The sequence below is a fragment of the Limanda limanda genome, chromosome 6 (genome assembly GCF_963576545.1).
Source record: "Limanda limanda chromosome 6, fLimLim1.1, whole genome shotgun sequence".
Lineage (NCBI taxonomy): Eukaryota > Metazoa > Chordata > Actinopteri > Pleuronectiformes > Pleuronectidae > Limanda > Limanda limanda.
In genome coordinates this window covers 12,652,658-12,674,211 of record NC_083641.1, presented here as the reverse complement: position 1 = coordinate 12,674,211, position 21,554 = coordinate 12,652,658, and the positions used below count along the sequence as shown (strand labels likewise).

The following is a 21,554-nucleotide window of genomic DNA, read 5'->3' as shown; positions in this document are numbered from 1 at the left end:
TATTTATGTGAAGCACTTAGACACACACATATGAATATGTAACAGTGTATGTACTACAGCTCTCTCACTGTCGTCACTTCCAGCTCAAAGATGCCCCATGGGTCAGGTGATGCCCGCAAGAAATTCATCCTGACCACGACTGGAAACTTCTACGGGATAACGCCGTCGCCGTCCCTGGCCGACAGCTCCGAGCTCAATAACTTCTTGGATGATGGAAATGAATTTGTCCTGTCCGTCAGCAGACACGACAATGATCTTCACCTGTCAAATAAGGTGACGCAAATGTCAAACGCATCATAGCAACGTTAAAATGAAAAATTATTTCCCTCAAGATTTCGAAGGGCTAATTCCCATTAGTCATTGGTTCTATGAAAATAGTTTTTAAAGCCCCACATCTATAATCTATTTCATCAAAAACCACAAAACAAGGTATTGCTCTTTGGTAAATGTGAAAGATAATAAAGACCATAACAAATTCTCTAAATAGCAATTCCATGAATGATAATTTGGTAAAGTTTCTTGTTTTTGTGGTTTATATATAATATTTGAAAGGAACATTATCATCAAAGTGCTGTACAATGTACGACCATATGTTAACTTTATGATTCCATCAATTGTATTTTGTTTATTTTCTTGATCGTCTTATTCTCTTTTGACAGGTTGAAGCGTCTGGCGGCAGCAGAGAGAAGGTGTTGGTGTTCTTCAAGCTGCAGCCCACAGTGATCACTGAAGACAACCTGGACAGGAGCATCCTGGTGTCGTCCATGCTTGAGTCTCCCATCAACACCCTCTACCAGGCGGTCAGACAGGTCTTTGCACCTGTACTGCTAAAGGTGAGCCCATGCTTGTGTACTGAAGAATTCCATATATGCTTTTTGGAAAGATGTAGGATTTGTCTGTCACATTAACCACAGTGAAAACTTCTTATAGATGAGCATAATCTACCAGCAAATATGAAGTTAGAGTGAATCAAAACTTTACTTCATTTGTGATTAGGAAAATAGGCTTGGTAACTCTTTGAATAAAATACAAATTGCTTTCTCTTAAATCGTTTGATTTAGAGTTTAGCAGTGCCTAAAATGTTTTGCAAGTAGGAGCAGAGAATATGTTTCTATTTTTCTTCTCCCAAGGATGAGCGCTGGCGTTCAGCCTTCGACCCGAAGTTGGCAGACCTGCTGAGTGAGCTGGAGCTTGGCCTGGGTTCAGTGGTCCGTCAGTCTGGAGCACAACCCTCTGCTAAAAAGGGCCGTGAGGAGGAGGATGTCCTTGGTATGTGTGAATATATTGTAGTAGACCAGGAATCCAGAGGTCAAGGCCTGCAGAGTGGTCAGAGCTGTGATTGATGGTTTTTCAAATATTCCAAATTTAGAGGGTGATACCATTATTTATTCTATTTGGTTAAATATATTTCTAGTATGTTTATTATTTATGTTACTTTGATGCACTACTCATGGAAAAGTTGTAGTGATAAGCTCAAAATATGCACTTTAACCCTTTGTCTCAAGACTATTTAATGTTTTTATTAGACTATTGTATTGATACCAACACCATTTGTATGCACCTCTCAGTTTGCTGGTATGAATATTGCTAAACATCATTTGTATTCTTTAAAAGTCTTTATTCATCCACCCTGTGCAGGTATCCTGACTCCTAGTGATGAGTTCCAGTACTGGGCCGATCTTTCTGAATCTGCAGAGAAGAACAATGTGATAGAAAGGGCGAGATTTTTCACTGAGCAGTTTAAACCCATACAAAAGGTATGTTGGCTAATAGCTAATGATAATGTATCAGGATATTGTACATACAAAAATTAAACTTGAAGGGGGGGAGTAGTGTATTCACTGTATAGTAAAGTATAGAACAGTTATATACATCCTGGTTGCTAAAGGAATTACAGTTATTGAGAAGTGAACTATAATCTGTACAAAGCAAGGATTCCACAGACAAGTCGTTCATTATGTTTGTATATTTTTGAGTTTTAAGTTAGCGGCTGTAAGTAGTTATTGGTATTAACAAACATTGTTTCATAAACAGTTTTAAAGTTGTTAAGAGAAGCTGATATTAAAACTATGAGGTAGGAAACAAAGGATTTAAGCTCCACTGTGTCTCTGTGTTTCCATTAGGAGTATGGAGGACTTGATGGCTTGTCAATGTCTGACGTTGTGGATCTGGTGGAACAGAGCCGAGACGCTCTGGATGATGTGTGGAGGCAGACTGATTTTGAGCCTTATCCAGAAACACGCATGATTCGGCTCATGGATATTATTGGTGGGGCTCTCTCACACCCACTCGACAAAAACAGGAAATGGGAATTGTTTTTCCGCTGATGTTGTTTTTATGTTTGAGCGTCAGCTAGCAACGGGTTTTGATGAAACACAAAGTTATGAGAACTCAAACCAACCTTGATTTCCCAAGAATTTCTCAGTATAACGTACACTGTGCATGTGGCTGGTTTTACAGGAAATGTGTTATTTTTAGTGTTGACATTTTGCAGTCTCAAAGTAACTGCATTTGTGCAATTTGTGTATATGTCTGTTTGCATACACGATATATGGATTTATAGTAGTAATTTTTCCCTCTTTTTCTGTTTTTGTTTGTTCTCTGTGTATGTTTACAAGGTGGAGCTCTGGGAAGATATGTTCAGAGGAAGCTGAGCGGCCTCAAAATCTTTGAGGAGTCATTTGCATTGGTGAGAGAGAACCTGAGAATGGGTGTTACCATCTGTGAGCAGTGGGTGGCGGCTTGTGATCATCTGACAGGACAGGTACGGAGTCGATCAAAATGGAGAAAACATTATGGACCAAGTTGTTTGAAAACCCGCTGAAATCCCCCCCTCCATTAAGTACAAAGAAGGTAGATGACCGCATAGATTTTGATACATTTTCTCAGGTGTGGAAGAGATATGCACCCCATGCCTGGAAGGGAAACAAGCACTGCCCGCAGACCCTTCACTGTCTTGCAAAGAGATTGGACGAGGTAAAATATGCTTCTAATCTAGGAGCAGAGTATAAGAAGACATTGCTTTAATTAAAATTTTGAATTATATTATTTTCTTAAAATATATTTACGTATTATTTTCATTGTCCTTGCCTTTTACCTACATCTTTGTAAATGAACAGACGTCACATGTAATATTAATAAGAATAGTAAACTTTAATTTAGCACATCTCATGCATGAACCGCAGCTCAAAGTGCTTTACAACACACATTTACATAAACGACATGAAGACATACCATGGATTCAAAATACGATTAAAACCCATTAAGTAAAATGTGAGTTGAAACAAGAGTCTGTCAGTTGAACTAGTGCAGTGCCTGTCGAGCTTGAGTGTTACCATGGTATCAGCCACCATTTTGATAAACTGAATGAAATTATTTTGATCTTAAATGACTTGATAAACTATCTGGCCCTGGCGGTTATTTGTATGCTTGACGATGATCATTCTGATGGACATTTTTATTGTTTAGAGTCGCTGTCAACATTTCTGATGCATAAATAAAACATAGTTATTGGACAAAGACAACATGTGAATACACTCTCCCGGTTTTCGTGGAACAGGTGGTGACTCTGCGTTTGGTTCACGAGAAACTGCTGCGTTTGCTCCCAGGAGGGAAGCAGCAAGCTCTGACTTCAGATCGCGTCTTTGAACCCTTCTCTGGACTCAACCCTCTGCATTACAACCCTTATACTGAGGTTAGTTTTGTGCTATTTCATGTGCATGTGCCCTGTGTGTGCGGTTGTGATTAGCTGAATTACCTATTAACTGTTTGCTTAACCTCTGCTTGGTTATTTGCAATGTCTTCATGGAGGCAAGATATGGTGTGTGTATTTTTTCATTGAGTGACTGCTTCCTGAATTGTCCTTAAGCCTATGTGAGCACCTGTCCTGCACCTCCAAACATAGAAGGCAGTAATTTTTGTTTGCATTTGTTGTTCTACAAAATCTATTTCTTTTTATATCCCAGCAACTACATATTTAATACACTCAGACTATAACTGTTTATAATGTAAAAACCCTTTATGTATGTTTTTCTAGCCTCTTTGGAGAGCAGCCGTGGCTCAGTTTGAGCGCCTAATGGCTCCGTCAGAGCAGGAGGTGGCTGGCAGACTGAAGAGCTACATTGCTGATGTACAGGATAACCCACAACAGGTAATTAAACACTTCTCCGACTCAGGTTATAAAATACTGTGAGTAGGTATGTTAACTTGCTGTGGGTGTATTTGTGTTTGCTGTTGTAGCTGCTGCAGGTGTTTCAAAAGCACAAGGAACTGATCAGACGTCCAACCATCAGCAAAGAGCTGCAGTCAGAGAGAGAGACCCTTCTAGCCAGACTACTGGATTACAACAAGGGTACAAAGCTCTGTCATGCAATTCATTCTCTGTGTTTGTTATTACATGCAAATTAAAGGTTCTCTTCTGATTTGGCCCACTATTAAACATAACACGTTTATACACTGTGAGTTGTGATGGAGGCAATTAAGGTATGACTCATGACTGAGTCAAATCTGAATCCCTTTTCCAGAAAATTAGATTTTTTAGGTCTTCATTTCCTCCCACTATCCAGAAATTAAGCTAAAATGTCCCAGATATGAAAGCCGCCATCTTGCACACTTGGAGCCAGAGTCTGTGCAGTAGTGATAGAGGGATAGAGCAGGGGTCCTGAGGTCCTGTCAATACACAACCTTGAACAATCACAAGTCAGTCTCGACTGTCAATCATGTTGTTTCAATTTGTTTTTACAGCATAAAATGTACCAGAAAACAGAATACTTGAACAAACTTCCTAAAGTAACAGAAACCATTTTGGAGAAATCTTTATTTGACGTGTACTTTGACTTTTTATTTTGGCCCATCTCTCATTAATTGACATAGGTGAGGTGGTATTTACGACTTGTACTGTAGTCACCAGGTGACATTTGAGATGCTTTGGCTTCAGTTTCAAACAAAAAGTGTCCTTATAATGGGAAAAATTTCAACAGAGAAAACAACAAACAGAGAGATCTCAAAAAGTACAAACTGAATAAACCAAGAGCACACAGGGGAAACACCAGGAACTTACTAGAGACGGATATAAAGGATGACAGGCACAGAAGACGAGGCCTTTAACGACAACAAACCGACAAGGACAAGGGGAAACACAGAGATTTATATACACCAGGGAAGACAGGGGGAAATTAACACAGGGGGAACACATGAGAATTGGTGCAGGCAATCACAAAGACAGAAAGTGAAGAAAGAAAACAAACTAGGAGCAGAAACTACAAAATAAAGGAAACAGAATACAGGGAGTGGGAAACCATGAGACACAGAAACAACTCATAAACAAACATAAACACAGGGATAAACATGAAACACAAGGAGATAATAATTAAACTGAAAACACTCTTGATAAAGAGGTGGAAAACAAACAGTCAGATGACAAAACCATGACACCGTATTTATAAACAGTCTATTTTCCAGACAAAATATGTTTTCCAGATATCAAGATACCCATTGGCTTTATTTGTTACATTGTGATTTAAATGTCTAAATATAATGTCGTAGTGATAGAATATATGTATTGTCATGAAAAGGCTCTCTACGGAATTATACAGAAATATAACATAAATAGTCTGCACCCCTACCTGCTCAGTCATAGTAAGTGAGTAAGTGTCAATTCTATGCAGTCCATGGATTTGTATAGGGGTTATATTCAGTTTTGCCACATTGTTGCTCCTCATCCTCAAACCCTCACTGCTTTATTGATTTCCTTTAGGCCTGAAGACTGACTTTGAGAGTCGTTGTCATGGAGGCCCTGGAGAAAAGTCAGGACCGCTCATTGGCAGGAATCTTCCAGAGGTCGTCAACAAAATCGTGTGGGTTCGACAGCTCATACACAAGGTAACTTAGTGTTTACATGAGTGGCTGAACCTGCTTACATGGGCATGTGGTTTATATCTGGCTGATCAGCAATAGCATAAACTTTATGATATATCATTGATTTGCCATCAATAAAAAACAAGGTTTCTGCTTATGTCACATGTATTTCTGTGCTTGTATTCTACCATCAGGTTGAGGACTCTGTCCGTATCGCAGAGGCTCTACTCTCAGACCTGTCTGCATTCAAAGGGTTCCTGCATTTCTGTGATGACCTACTGGAAATTCTGAGAGTGTATGAGCAGGAGCAGTTTGAGGACTGGTCGAGAGATATACTGTCTGGACTGCTTGACTCAAAATCAGGGATCAGGTTGGAAACAATGGATATTGTTTGAGGATGGTTTATCCTCTGCTGGATGCTATATTTAGTTTTTCACCACTTTGACCATCTCCCTTCTTGCAGTCTCCAGGCCAGTAACCGTGTGATGGACCTGGACCATGTGGACGGCACACTGAAGGTCCAGTACTCAGACAGACTGGTCAGTCTGATCAGAGAGGTCAGGCAGCTCTCCGCCCTGGGTTTTCCCATCCCAGCCAAGATACAACAGGCTGCTAATACTGCAGATAAATTCTACAGACAGGCCGTTGTCCTAAAACAGGTCAGAGGGCAGGTCACAGCACAAAACCCTAACACATTTTCTTTCATTTATCTATTTCTGATATAGGCTGTAAAGCTAATGCTGTATTAAAATGTTGGTTGCAGGTTGCCCATTTCTATAACACCATTGACCAGCAGATGATTCCCTCTCAGAGACCTATGATGCTTAGTCTCGCACTGGCCTTTGAACAGGTCATCAAGGTATGACTTCAGGCTTTAAACAATTGCTTTTACTATCGCTGCCTTGCATGTTACATACCGTAATATGCTATTATAGTTCTTCTACACTTACACTTGTGCCTGATGTTGATTTATTTCTTTGCAATGGAGATAAGCTTTCTGCTTTTCTTTGTCAGAATCCTCGCTCTCAGTCGACGGAATCGGGGGGTAAACTACAGATCACCTGGGACAACCCTAAAGAGTTGGAAGCTTACATTGCCAAGCTGCAGTCTGCTGTAGAGAAACTCTCCACTGAGAACAGGAGGCTACGCAAATGGCACATGGACTTCATTGACAAGGTTGTAGCTTGCCTTTCTATGTTTCTCTCAGTTATTTATGACTGAATACAAAGAAGAACCACATTTTGTAAGAACATCTCGTTGGGAGCACAATCTGGGATTAGTAAATAACATATCTGTGCATTTCTCAGGTGGTGACACTGATGAATGTGGACCTGCTGAGACATCCGCAGCGGTGGAAGGACGGACTTCAGGACCTGCGCACAGGCTTTGCCACTCTGGAGGCTCAGGTATCAATTACAGTCAAAAGCCTGTGTGTGTTTACCCCTGCACTTCTAATAATAGTTTTACATACAGTTTATTCTATATTCTATTCTATATGAACATTTGGAGAAATCAAGAAAAGTCATGTTGATTACTGTGATTATTATTGTAAATAACCATGTTACAAAAATATTCTAATGCTTAGATGTGTGCAACGTCTACACTAAATTAGATTTCTCTTCCTTGGAAAGCTAATGCATGTGTGTGTATGTACAGGGCTTCAGGTCTGATGACATGCAGGCATGGCGTCAGCACTGGAACCATCAGTTGTACAAGGCTCTTGAGCACCAATATCAGATGGGACTGGAAGCTCTGAACAAAAACCTGCCTGAAATACACATAGACCTAACTTTCAAGTCAGTACACACACACAAACACTCGCTGTCTCTCTCTTCTTCATTACACTTTTTGCGTGGGCTCCATTTCTCTTCCTCAAACATTTTGAGTATTTTCCCAGGAACTTGAACTGCTTACACAGACCTTTGCCTTTTTTCCCCTCTCCCTCATATTTGACCTTTGTCGGGCTATCTTTCTCTTTCTTTTTCTCACCTACAAAGACAATTCTGATAAGAAAATCAAATTTAACTTCCTTTATTTCTCCTGTCCTTCTTGCGAATAGACAAGGCCGTTTGCAGTTCCGTCCTCCTTTCGAGGAAGTGCGAGCACGCTATTTCAGGGAGATGAAGAGGTTCATCTCGATCCCAAACCAGTTCAAGGGGGTCAGTGCCCAAGGGGAGGAGCCTATCTTCAGCGTCATGATTGATAGAAACGCCTCCGGGTTCCTCACCATCTTCAGCAAGGCCGAGGACCTCTTTGGCCGCTTGCAGGCTATACAACACAAATTTAAGGTGCCTAAACAGATTTTTCTTACATCAATACTGATTTATGTCTGTGATCACTAATAACCTTTCTGTAAAAAGTCTGTAAAATGTTAAAAGAACTAGTTTTCCTTAGTAAGGTAATGATCATTATTTAGAAGGAAAGCTTCCTCTAGAAAGGCTGTTTTTACTTGACACTAGAGTTGAGCTTTGTAGTCATTTCTGACAGTTGTAGACCATGAAGTCCTGAATAATTTGCACTGGTGGCTCAGTATTTTGTTTTACAAACCGTTATAGGTCAACTGTAAGGTTGTGTCGCAGCACTGATACATGTTTATGTTATTTCACATGTATACTGGCCTATTGACCTTTTGTCACAGATTGATCAGTTACGCATTGCAATGAGTCACTGCTGTGATGTTTTCTTTGAAAGAGCGTAGCTTTAATTAGTCTCATTTCTCTATTTTCACTACCAGCAGACTGCCCTTCATATTACCCCGATTTCTGCAGCCATGCATGTCTAAAATACCGGAGGAAGCCCTAGGCCACCACCCGACTTCTCTTTTTTCCTCTGCTTTCTTTAGTTCTCTTTTCATATAGTCATCTACTCTGTGTCATCATGAGAAGTTCACCTTTGACAGCTATACATTTTAAAAAAGAAATATGAACTGCACCCAGCATTTCAATGACTTTTGGGGTTTTTGTGTGTGTGTGTATTTTTTATTTTGTATTTTGTAGGAGTGGGTGTTTCTGGGCCAGGTGGATTTAGAGAAGTTGGTGGAGAAGCATTTGATCTCTGTACATGACTGGGAGAGAAACTTCAAGGCCCTAAAAGCCAGAGGAAAGGAGTCAGAACGTCTGCCCAGGTGCGCATCACACATACCAAACCTGTTAAATATGACTAACTTATACCCACTCAGTAGAAAAGCAAAGACATCCAACAGACTTTCTTTCAGGGACATGGTAAAATGTGAAACTTTTAACCAGGATGACAAATGATTAATAAACCCTTTAACATTTTGCTATCAACACAATCTGGCACTGTTGGCACAGATTTCTATGTAACAACATTCAATAGTCTTTGTAATAATTAATGGTGCTGAGGACCAGTCTTCAAACTTGACATTGTTTTCAAAGCCCACAGCTTTTAAAGGCTCAGATCTTGTCTTTAGTTCCCTGTGATGAGTCAGATTCTGTTGAAGTCTCAGAGCTCTGGGTTCCTAATTTTAAAGGTCATAAATTGAATAGGCCTCTTGTTATTTGACGCCACAACAACTTAGTCACAGTCACCAACCCTCACCCACTCTTCCTCTGTCAGTCAGGAGAAAGTCGACTGTATTACAGTCAACTGTGAGCCAGTAAAAGCCGCCATTGATGACCTTATCCAGAGGCTGTTTGACCTGCTGCTCTTATCACTCAGGAAGTCCATAAAAGGTAAACACATGAATCGTCTATTTTATTTAAGTTTCATTGATATTATTGTTTGTAGGCTGATATGTATACTTTGACGGAACTTCAAACATTTCACTCCTTTAAAATTTGTATGTGAATATATATATGAATTCAGTCTGTTTCCATTTTACTTTCCATTCCTTTGGCCTAATGCCATCCCTTTTACTCTTGTATACGTCATATTCCTCCTGTCACCCAGGCCACACTCAGGCAATAGAGAGTTTTGTGTCAGAGTCAATGGAGACCTTGTCCATTCGACCAGAGAACATGGAGGAGATCGGTGCGGCCGCTGGCAAATATAGTCAAATACTAGCCAGCAAAACTGAGGTAGGTCAAACATACACCTCATAAGGTTCACTATTGAATGACAGTATTAGTGATTCATATCTGTCCCTTATTCAGTCAGCATTGTGTTTTCAGTTCACAGATAAACTATCTAACATTTAGTTGAATTGTTTTCTATATTCATCTCATGTCGGATGGGCCAAATGTTGGACCTGACAATCAAAACAAATAACACACTGTGTTGTTTGTTTATAGATCTTAGCTCAGTTCCAGTGTGTTGAGGAGAAGAACCGCTTGCTGCGAGCCGTGGCAGGAGCAGGCCTGGACTCACTGTCCTCCCTCAGAGCCAAGTGGGACAAACTAGAGCTTATCATGGAGAGTCACCAGCTCATGATCAAAGAACAGGTAACATAGACTCACAAACTCTCACATCTTGAATCACGATTTAAAAACCTCACATCACAAGGTTTCTCGAACAGTAACTTTCTGCTACTAATAATTTACCTGAATGCTTTTCTCTTTTCTTTCTTTCTCTGGCTTTGCTCTTATGTTCTTTTGCCTTGTTCCTCTTGTAGGTGGAGGTAATGCGAAGTAATGCTGCTGGTCGCATTGACACCTACCGGGCAGATCTGCAGCGGTTTAAGGCCCGCTGGGACCAGCTGAAGCCTAAAGACGAGGCGCTTGAGAGTGGTGACCATGCTGCTCTACTCGCGTGCCTCCAGACCATCAGGGACAAGCAGCAAGAGTTCCAGGAGCTGGAGCTTGTCCGCAGTAAACTGCTGTAAGTTATTTTTAATAAACTGAATTCATGCCTTAAAAAGAACCAGCATTTAAAAAAATATATTAATGTTATTTTGGTTAAACAATTCTGTTTTCTATTCATGCAGCGTTATTATCAACACATTTCAATCTACAAACACAACCCCGAAACAACGAGAAATACTTCATTATTCATGACTTTGATAGTTCAATAAAAGCTTACATGTAAAGTCTCAGGATTAACCTTAACCACACAATCAAAGAAAGAAAAGTGTTTCTCTTAATTCAATAATAATCCTTCCTCTCCTTTCCTTAGTGAGGACTGTGGCTATTTTGACTTAGAGGCTCCAGACTTCTCTCTGGCGGAGGAGACGAAGATAGATATGGATGAGTGCGGCCAGATGTGGGGTCTGTATGAGGAGTGGCAGCAAGGCTTCACAGAGAAGGCCCAGGAGGACTGGATCACATTCAGGTAGAGGGTCAAGAGCTCACCATTAACTTTTAGTTGTTTTTGCAGTTTGGTCACTACTGTGTTTTCAGTTAAGTGGTGATATATATGTTTCTGTTATTTTATAGGAGTAAGACATACGTGTTTGAGGAGTTTCTGTTCACGTGGCAAGAAAGACTTAGGAAGCAGGAGCAGCCAACTGCCATGTCGGTCAAACTACAAGCAGAAGTGGACAAATACAAGGTAGACAGTAGAGTTACAGGAATCATTAATCATGGTTTACTTTATACTTTTGTTATGTCTATCCTGCATACTCAATAGAAAGACTCTGGTCAGGGTCCGGATCAAAATAATAATCTATTTGAACCAAAAAGATTTTTTAATTTTCAACTTGATCTTTTCAAGTGACACAGGGCTGTCATGATCATGTTACCCCTCACACTCATCTAATAGTTGGAATCAACAAGAGTTAAAAGCTTCAACACTAAAAGTGAAACATTTATTTTAGTTTGGGGAAACCCCTTTGCTGAATTCGGAGTATAACTTAAAGTGGTAAACACCACTATGACACATAACAAGCTTAAAGTAATATGCAATTTCAACTTCAAACCTAGATAAACATTTAGGAGAATATGACAATTAAACAATTGGCAATACTGACAAGATTGTTAAAAAGACAAAAAGGTTTTGTAAAACCTAAAAGGTTTGTCCACCCTGGATCATAAGATGCACTCATAATTTCATGGTACCGAAAATATAAACCAAAACTATAAAAAAAAGTATTGTAACCAGTGTAGGTGCATGAAAGTGGTCAGAGCATTGAATTTGAAGTAAGACTTAAATATCATCATAAATATGACGGAATACTACTCATGATAAAATGATATTGGATCTCATTCTAAAGCTTTGTTTTTCATAACTGTTTCTGTTGCTATGTCTAGAACATGGTCCCAGTACTGAAGTACGTTCGTGGGGAGCACCTGTCCCAGGACCATTGGTTGGATATGTTTCGTCTGCTGGGTCTCCCACGAGGGACGACGTTAGAGAGACTCACCTTTAATGATCTGCTTAGTGTGACAAATACCATAATAGAAAAGGCCATGGAGCTCAAGGTTAGTGCAAATACACATATGTAAGTGCATGTACATACTGGGTGGACACACAACTCCTCAATTGGTTCATAATGTTTTATATATATAGAAAGATTATCATCCCATACCTAAAAACATGATATTTCTTTAGTTTTTGGATGATAGTTGATATATATACGTATAAAACACTTTTTTTTTTTTTTTTTTTTTTTTTTTTTTTTAACCATAAATATTGCACTAAGTGACAATGGACATCAGAGGGCAGCAGCAAGTCAGAAACTATGAATACAGCATATTTTCATTTGAAAGGCTTGTATTTGTAAATTACATTTGTTTGTATAGATTTACAAGCATATTCACATACAATGAGTGTTCATGAAATACAAATTAGGAAAGTACTTCTGAGCTGATCATATTTGAAAGTAAAACACACCTTCTCTCCTTTTCCCTCAGCCAATATACAAATCTTTAACAGCATTGGAACACAGTGATTTTTTGGACTGACGACCAATAATTTAGAAAGAAATAAGAAGTTTTATTGGTCAGCAGTCAGCACACTATTTGGTTTTGACTTGGATCTGATCTGAAAATGTGGGTAGCCATGACACCATAGTTTGTGCAGAGGAAAAAGTTCTTGCCATCCACCCTAGAAAAATGGATCATATGCGATCTTGCACTGGTTTTATTAAATGTATATACAAGTCGTGAGTGGACAAAAATGATCAAGCTGCACTTGCTTTAAGGACCTGAACAGCCGGGCCCAGGCTGAGGTGACGATCAGAGAAGCCCTGAGGGAACTGGACTTGTGGGGAGCTGCAGCCACCTTCAATCTCACTGAGTACACAGACAGCAGCGGCCGCACTCTCACCCTCATCAAGGACTGGAAGGACATAGTCAACCAGGTAGACAAATATGTACTCGCATATATAAACACCTAACACACACATTTAGTTTGTGTTGACAAAGTGACTCAGGTTTTATCTTTTCATTATCTTATCTTTTATTCAGTAAAGTAAAATACAATAAACTCTAAGTGGTTATAGTCCCATCAGCCACACTTTGATAATGACCAACTTGTTCAAAGCAGATAATGGCATCCACCCACAGGAGAGAGGTTTGATGGTTTTGAGGAGAGTTTTGAATTTCTTTGTTTGAAGTCATTCTGTTGTAGATTTACTTTGGTATTTATGGTCATTGTCCTTCTGTAACGTCTACTGATCCTGAGCTGGCAAACATCCACCCTGATGTTATCCTGTAAGATCATCTCTGTTTGGAGACACTGTCTCTTACTGGACTGATGAATATCCAAACTCTTAGAGATGACTTTGTAACCCTTTCTAGTTTTATGTAAATCCACCGTTCGTGATTATATAAGTCTGAGATGTATTTTTAGTGACGCATGGTTAATATCGTGAATATCTATGATGAAGATCAGACCATTTTCAAACATAGTTTTGTGCATGAAAGCAGGTAATTCCAAACGGTGCACCTTTTCCTTGCCACTGTACTTTGTGAGAAATGTAAATCAGGGTTTAGAGCTGATCATGGTGCAGAAATTACTTTTCACAAAGTTATTACTGATTCACTGCTGGAAGCTGACTCTGCTCAGTCTTCAGGTAATTCTTTTGGATGAAGGAATGAGAAAACATGACATGATTTTATTACTGTTTTCACACTGGCTGCCTTTGGGTTGTTGAATTAATTTGGTAATGTGACATTTGAAAATGTGTAAGGCAAAACTGTGACTGTTCTATGAATATATGTATTTAAGTGTTCTACCCCTCACTAAACATGTATGAATGTGTAAAGGTTTCTTATGTCTGAAAATAAATGGCAAAATGTAAAATGAAGGTAGCATAACAGATAAAACAGTTACAGCTATGAGCCTTATTACTGAAGGAGGTTTTGTCGATGTGTTGAAATGTTATATATGTATTGATACATTTGTGTGTGTGTATATATATTCAGCTGTTGTCAGTGTTTGGTCTCCACATCCTCTTGCCTCATTACTTTTGTTAATCATCGTTCCAGGCAGGTCATTTAACTTCTATTGACCGCTCTGTAGGTTTACTCAGGAGGAATGGAAACGTTGTGAGGAAAATGCAGACATAACTGCAGGCACATTAAATGAAATCTTTTTTTTATCACTGCTCTATCCTCATCCAGGTGGGAGATAACCGCTGCCTGCTGCAGTCTCTGAAAGACTCTCCCTACTATCGCAGCTTTCAAGACAAGGTCAGGTCAAAGGCTTGGATCTATGAATACACATTTTGGATCTTTAAGTTTTTCACTTCTGTTTATGGAAAAAGTCAATTTCCTTTTGACTTTTATGAAAGATGCAACTAATTTAACTTAATATTTTGTTTGTGGTTAACCCATATGCAAAGATTTCTTAGATTAATGAAGCAGCACGAACCATTGTCACTATAATTTGTTCTTATATATCCAGGTCAGTCTGTGGGAGGTTCGTCTGTCAGACTTAGATGAGTATCTGCTGAGTCTGAACGCCATCCAGAGACGTTGGGTTTATCTTGAGCCTATTTTTGGAAGAGGGGCATTACCCCGGGAGGAGGCCCGCTTTAAACGGGTTGATGAGGACTTCAGGTACTTAGTGTGTGTGTGTGTGTTAGTGAGAGAAATACTATCACATCGACGCAGCTCTTGCTCTTTACTGTAAATTGGTTTTACAGATCAAATATAGATTTGCTGAATTGTCCAATCCATCAGATTTTAATATGAACATCCTCAACAGCAGTGTCAAATTCTATATATATTATATATAATAGTATTTTTTGTCATGCTGCAAATAACATAACAGCAAATGTTATTTCACTGGCAATTATATTTTCTTACTTATCAACCAATACTTTATTGGCCATATGTAACACTAAGATTGGGAGAATAAATACATTTCATTTCTCATTTATTTTATTATTTATCTCAACAAAACATTTTCTTACTATGTCTAACAGATCTATAATGTCAGACATTCAGAGAGACAACAGAGTCGTTTCTCTGAGCTCGAGGGCCGGCATAAGAAACTCCCTGGTCACCATACTGGATCAGCTGCAGCGCTGCCAAAAGTCCCTCAATGAGTTCCTGGAGGTATGCACGTGCATTTTTCTGTGCATGCATAACATCGCAGGGCATCGCAGCTTCTTTTATTCATGTGTGTTTGTGTGGTTATTGCAGGAGAAGCGTTCTGCCTTCCCACGCTTCTATTTCATAGGAGATGATGATCTGTTAGAGATTCTGGGACAGGCAACCAACCCGACAGTCATCCAGTCACACCTCAAGAAACTATTTGCTGGTGAGAAACCTTTTACATAAAAGAGCAACTTATATTCTCTTGGACAGGGAACGTAATCTGTGTATGTATTATCTGTGTAGGCATCCACAGTGTTGTATTTGATGAGCAGAGCCAGCATATTGTCGCCATGTGTTCTTTGGAGGGAGAAATAGTGCCGCTCAGGAACCTCATTCAAATCTCCAGCCTTGTGGAGGTAAATCAAATATATATTTCATGTTCTGTATTCCATGTGGGTTTTGTTTGGACACTTTATATTCATGTTTGTTATATCAGTGTTATTAATGCAGAATATCTTCCCAGGTGTGGCTAAGGGACCTGTCTGTGGAAATGAAGGAAACTCTGAAGCAACTGCTGTATGAATGTGTGTCTGCAGGGAAGAAAGGGGGGGTGGACCCCTCACGCTACCCTTCACAGGTACACATGCTATTTATGTTCAAGTTGAGATCCAGGACCATATGTCAGTATTTTCTCAGTTATAAGACCGTGTGACTCAGGGTGTGAAATAACTTTTTCTGTAAGAACATTTTGTTAAATACCATGCAGTGTCTGAACTTAAGTGCTTTTGTTGTAGATTCTTTGTCTGGCCGAGCAAATCCAGTTCACTGAAGATGTGGAACGAGCTCTTAAAGAGCAGAATCTGCAGCAGCTGGAGCTGGAGCTCCGTACAAAGTTGGAACACTACACCACAGTGGACACAAGCTCTGAGGACCAAGCTAACACAGGTAGGTCTGTGAGAGTGTGTCTGCATTGGTAAATGCGTTTGTCCTTTCAGACTCTCACACAAACACTCTACACTAACTTAATCATCTCTTTCTGGTCACATTGAACGAATGTAATCCACTGACCCCTTACCTTATTTATTTGAATGTGACCTTTTAATAGTGTTAGTATAAACTGCAATTGTACTGACTTTAAAGATGATTGCTGTTGCTGTTATCGATCCAGCAGTGGTATACACACTCATTATGTGTATGGAGTGTCAAACTGTACCGTACCAACTCGTCTTCATGTTTTCACGAACTTATTACAACCAGGACGAGTGGGGATGCAATTCCCCTTTAAACCAAAATAACCAAAGAACCATTCCCCGTAAAACAACTTTGCCATCTCCCTAAAGTATGTTGCCTAATCTGCAGTTTATTTTTTAAAAGTTGAAACAAAGAGGCATAGAATAGAATAGAAGGACAGCGCTCTTTTTGCTCATGCTCTCTCTCTCTCACAAACACACTGACCATCTGATGCAGTCAGACTGACCATCTTCAGCACCGGAAGAAATCATCCCTGTGACTGGTGGTCGGTGGCTATCCATAAATAATTTACCATCTTCAGCATGCGAGCAAGATTTAGAATAAACCACCTTGTAAAAATGTAAGAATTGCCCGCTGTATACGACCATACCACCTTTAAAATGTGCCTTAAATTTAGTCTGAACACCCTGAGTATGGTAAGTGTTTGCTAAAATATTAAAATGTAAAAAAGCAACTACATAAGCTTCTCCTCATCCCTGAATTTGCTTAGCCATGTTACCTTTATCCTGTCAAATTGTGATCATAATCTGGGACATCATGAAACATTGAGATCACGACAAATTTTGTCCTGCTTTCTTAGTCTTTTCTTATTTCTACAGCCGATTTTTCAACCCTGTCCTTTTCCCCCGGTTTCTGTTCACATTCTTCACGACAATAACCTCTCTTTGAAAGTCCTTATAAACAGCTACTACTTGACACTTCGTTCCACTATCTGACTCCCTCTTGTGTTGTTCATGATTGCACACTGATCATAATCTTGGGTTGTTTCTCAGCACTGAGAGATTAATGTCAAATGCCTGCTCTTGTCTGAATCTCTTGATAGCCAGTCAAACACGAGAGCCTGCAGAGGGCCAGTAACCTTTAATGCTACTAACACAGTAGCTGGCAGGCTAATTAAATGACCTAGGGCTGAATATACAACTATATAAAGCCTTTATGTGTAATATATAAATGACTTTCAACTTTTCATAAAGATTTATTCATGCATGTGATGAAAAAATCGTCCATAACCCCGTTAGAGGCATCATTTCATGGGCCATTGCTGCCAAATTCCAAATTTCTATGCCATGCTGTGTATGCATATATATATATATATATTATATATATATGTATATATATACATTCATGAAATTTTGCACACTAATTATTCTGGGGGCAAATTTCTGTTTTTCATTACTTTAGCAAGTCAGTCAGATTTGTAGAATAGACCACTAGAAATTTCACCAAAGCAATTTTATAAGGACTGTTATAAATGCACACGTGGAGCTTGTTTCCATGATATCATCTAATCAAATTACCGGCTCCCTTAACACAAGCAGGTAGCCTGAAGAGGCTGTAGACGACTAGTACTGATTAAAGCAGCTAAAGTAATAACAGGAAGGATAATCTCATTACCCAGTCTACATAATTGAGCCATAAAAACACTCAGGCAGTGGGAGCTATCCCTCTGTTCCGGCAGAGAGATAAGACAGGATGAAGAACATTTGACATTTTGTGAGCCTCTGGGTAAAGACTAATGTCAGTGATGCCTTCCTTCATCCAAAAAATAAAAAGCATGTAAAGTACATAGGAGATGGTATTTGACCACACAATGATTAAGCTATCAAGTACCAGCTTTAGAGATAGAGATGGACAGAGATTTTTGATTTTAAGAGCAAAACATAAAATGTCTATATATTTTTTTCTGCTCCTGTTTTTTTGTGGTTGTAGCCAAAGTTGGGTAGTATAAAGAAATTCTGTTGATTTTTATATATATATATATATATATATATATGGACTATTAGACAAATCATTTTTTTTTACGTGTATCCATATGAGTCTGTGTAGTTCCATGTTCTCTGCCTTCCTGCTACAGATTGAGGTTAGGTTGATTGGAGACTCTAGATTTAAGTCATTGTACAGTGGGTGTGCATGTGAGTGTGCATGTGAGTGTGTATGTGAGTGTGAATGTGAATGTGAATGGTAGTCTCTGTATGTTTTTGGCCTATGCGATACACTGGAACTGGAAAGCTCCTACGACCCTTAAATCATGAGCAATTTAGTAAATGGATGGGTGGATAGTTATTTAAACTTAATCTATCATTCTTAATATAATTATTATAATCATTTCATTTTTGCTCAGCTGTGAAACCTATCCTCTGCCCCAACTACAGATAAACCAAATTATAATGGATGCTGGACAAGTTAGTATAATGATACTTTCATAAATTGCCTCAAGTGTCTTTTTTCCCCTGCAATTTGTGCAGCAATAAACCGTTAAGCAAGTGTTTGTTGATGATATTGATTTTCCAGGATATTATTGTGGTTGCTGCATTCATGTCAGTCAAACAGTACCTGTTGTTTAAAAATATCACCTGGCATGTTGGGTATGTTTACACAGTAAGCAGCTCCATTTATTCTTCTCACTGATCAATACAATACTGCATTTTTTTACCGGACAAAATTTGCTGCTGTTTTGTGGGAACACAGAAGCTATTGTTATTCTCTCTGCTTACAGGGAAGGTCTACCATCTAATTCGCAGCCTGGCAGGGTTATCTGTCTAATTATCTAATGACCTGGGGTTAATATCATGTGCAGAACACTAAATAAAGTTGTGCTAAGTGTGCTAGTGTAAAGAAGAATACGACTTTTTAACATTCAATGTAACTGATCAAGAATAGGGAGAAAGAGAAACTAATGTTACATGTAGTTTATCATTTAAACCAACAGGACTATTAACGGGCAGATACAGCACTGAGTATAATATATGACGATACAAAAGGATATTAAATAAGATATAATAACATTTGTTGAATTCTGTGAAATCCTCTTTTAGGATTTTATGAAGCTTGTTTCATGTGGGTATGTTACAGCCACAATCACACATTTGACAAGCAATATATATATATAAAACACTATATCCGAGGATGAGAATAGCTAAGATATTTTAATTTACAAACCATTACAAAAACAACTTAACCAAAACTAGGATCTCTGGAGGTTGGCCAAAACGAAAATAATATGTATGAGGTGTGCAACAGCTGCATAGGTAAAGAGACGTAGGACCAGAGCAAACACCTTCACTAACCAAAATAAAAAAAGTAGGAAACAAAACCTGCAAAAAGGTGGATTGCCATACGAGGAGACAGAGATCTCCCTTTTTCCCGCCTCCCTTTTGTAGGTTCCACTCATATTGGATCAAAAGCACCTGAAAGGGGGAAGAACCGGATTGGCACGTAAATAAGTGTGATTTTCCTTCTATCCTGATACTCATTCATATCTCCCTGTGCAGAGTCCAGTGTCCTGCAGCTGAAGCTCAAGGCCTTAATCCTGGACATCGTCCATAACATCAGCGTCGTGAAGCAACTTAAACTGGCTCAAGTTAGCAGTCCTGACGCCTGGGCCTGGAAGAAGCAGCTGCGCTTCTACATGAAACCAGACAAATGCTGCCACATACAAATGGTGGATGCACAGTTCAGCTATACATATGAATACCAGGTATGTCTTTCTCTGTAACTGAGCATGAGACAAATATGCATAATGTTTCTAAGGCTGCACCTCAACTTTATTTTCCTAGAAGGATATTTCTGATTAATTTATAATATTATCAAAAAATATAAGGTTATATTAAAACCAAGAGGTAATATGCTTACTTAGCATGCTTTTATTAATGAAAAAAATGTGTTTCTACAAATTAGATTAGATTAGTTATTTTCATAACTGGATCAAATTATTATCTGTAGTTTGAATATATCCACCTACCTGACCAGTCAAGGGGAATAAAGAGCCGTTTATTAACAATATGCTTATGCATGTCTGTCCTGAAAAACTATAATAAATAGAAATATATACATCATAGTGTCACCAGGAGTCCATACATATTTGTAAATCATTTATTTTAAACATTACCCCGGTACAGTGAAGGAAACTTCAAACTTGAAAATTCAGGTCTACTTGAATTTTCTTATTTCATACATATTGGGGGCGCTGTGAATGCACAGATGAGGAGCACTGACTCTATCTTGCTTGGGTCCCTGCTCTGCAGTTTCCTTTAAAAAAGTCCTGCATGTGTCCATATCAGTCATTTTCATTTCCTTTTGCTTGTCCTTCATTTGTTTTTGCAATCCTCACTTTTTAAGCAATCATCTTTCTGTTTGACTTGGCTTCTTTCTCCGTCTCTTATGCCCCATGATCCACCCATCTCTCACTCTTCATATCTTCTGTCTGTCCATCTCACTGCGTTTTGTCATATTTTCTCTCTCTCCCTCTCCTGCTCACTCTCTCTCTCTTGTTATCGCTCACTTTCTTCTCCATCCCAGGGGAATGCAGCTAAGCTGGTGCACACTCCCCTGACTGATAAGTGCTACCTGACTCTGACCCAGGCCATGAAGATGGGGCTCGGGGGAAACCCCTACGGACCTGCTGGCACAGGGAAAACCGAGTCGGTCAAAGCCCTTGGGGGGCTGTTTGGACGCCAAGTGCTGGTGTTCAACTGTGATGAGGTATTGAGATGCTCTCTGAGATTATATGAAGCGTTTCACTTTGAACACTCAATTTAAGGCGACACACTCTTTTCTCTGCCAAAAACTTTATCACAGCTAATTATTCTGGAAGCAAAACACATATGCAGATCTAGTTATTCACATTTGAATGAATATATTGTGGTATATAGAAGACAGACACACGGTCTTTGAACACGTGAGAACACACACAAGCACACATGCACATGCACAACAAGATTGGTAAATGAAAACGCATCGAGAACGCATCTTTTCTGGTTTGCATCCGTCTGTCTTTCAGGGCATTGATGTGAAGTCAATGGGACGAATCTTTGTGGGCTTGGTGAAGTGCGGAGCATGGGGCTGCTTTGACGAGTTTAACCGCTTGGAGGAAGCAGTGCTGTCTGCAGTTTCCATGCAAATTCAGGCCATCCAGGACTCTCTCAAACATCAGAAGTACACGTGTGACCTGCTGGGGAAAGAGGTCAGGAACACGAGACGCACAGAAACACTTTTCAAAAGCCAATTACTCCTTATTTCTCAAGGCCACCTTATGTCCAATTACATCTACATTATATAATATTATGT

The 21,554-nt window shown here is 39.3% G+C and overlaps 1 protein-coding gene across 1 annotated transcript in view; it reads left to right on the top strand.

Annotated features, from left to right (window-relative positions):
• The first annotated feature begins 90 nt into the window (after nt 1-90).
• dync2h1 (dynein cytoplasmic 2 heavy chain 1) overlaps nt 91-21,554 on the top strand; it is a 99,632-nt gene continuing 78,168 nt past the window's right edge. The window contains exons 1-37 of the mRNA XM_061073760.1: nt 91-273; nt 660-833; nt 1,131-1,269; nt 1,639-1,757; nt 2,124-2,268; nt 2,619-2,764; nt 2,890-2,976; nt 3,560-3,694; nt 4,037-4,150; nt 4,240-4,351; nt 5,756-5,880; nt 6,051-6,226; nt 6,320-6,515; nt 6,620-6,715; nt 6,871-7,032; nt 7,164-7,262; nt 7,513-7,652; nt 7,916-8,144; nt 8,853-8,980; nt 9,433-9,548; nt 9,766-9,893; nt 10,107-10,256; nt 10,427-10,632; nt 10,927-11,082; nt 11,187-11,301; nt 12,000-12,170; nt 12,893-13,051; nt 14,316-14,384; nt 14,599-14,753; nt 15,122-15,254; nt 15,342-15,459; nt 15,540-15,652; nt 15,760-15,873; nt 16,031-16,181; nt 19,760-19,965; nt 20,787-20,969; nt 21,268-21,450. Coding sequence (XP_060929743.1) covers nt 91-273; nt 660-833; nt 1,131-1,269; nt 1,639-1,757; nt 2,124-2,268; nt 2,619-2,764; nt 2,890-2,976; nt 3,560-3,694; nt 4,037-4,150; nt 4,240-4,351; nt 5,756-5,880; nt 6,051-6,226; nt 6,320-6,515; nt 6,620-6,715; nt 6,871-7,032; nt 7,164-7,262; nt 7,513-7,652; nt 7,916-8,144; nt 8,853-8,980; nt 9,433-9,548; nt 9,766-9,893; nt 10,107-10,256; nt 10,427-10,632; nt 10,927-11,082; nt 11,187-11,301; nt 12,000-12,170; nt 12,893-13,051; nt 14,316-14,384; nt 14,599-14,753; nt 15,122-15,254; nt 15,342-15,459; nt 15,540-15,652; nt 15,760-15,873; nt 16,031-16,181; nt 19,760-19,965; nt 20,787-20,969; nt 21,268-21,450 — 5,331 coding nt within the window. The remainder of the gene's footprint in view (nt 274-659; nt 834-1,130; nt 1,270-1,638; nt 1,758-2,123; nt 2,269-2,618; nt 2,765-2,889; nt 2,977-3,559; nt 3,695-4,036; nt 4,151-4,239; nt 4,352-5,755; nt 5,881-6,050; nt 6,227-6,319; nt 6,516-6,619; nt 6,716-6,870; nt 7,033-7,163; nt 7,263-7,512; nt 7,653-7,915; nt 8,145-8,852; nt 8,981-9,432; nt 9,549-9,765; nt 9,894-10,106; nt 10,257-10,426; nt 10,633-10,926; nt 11,083-11,186; nt 11,302-11,999; nt 12,171-12,892; nt 13,052-14,315; nt 14,385-14,598; nt 14,754-15,121; nt 15,255-15,341; nt 15,460-15,539; nt 15,653-15,759; nt 15,874-16,030; nt 16,182-19,759; nt 19,966-20,786; nt 20,970-21,267; nt 21,451-21,554) is intronic.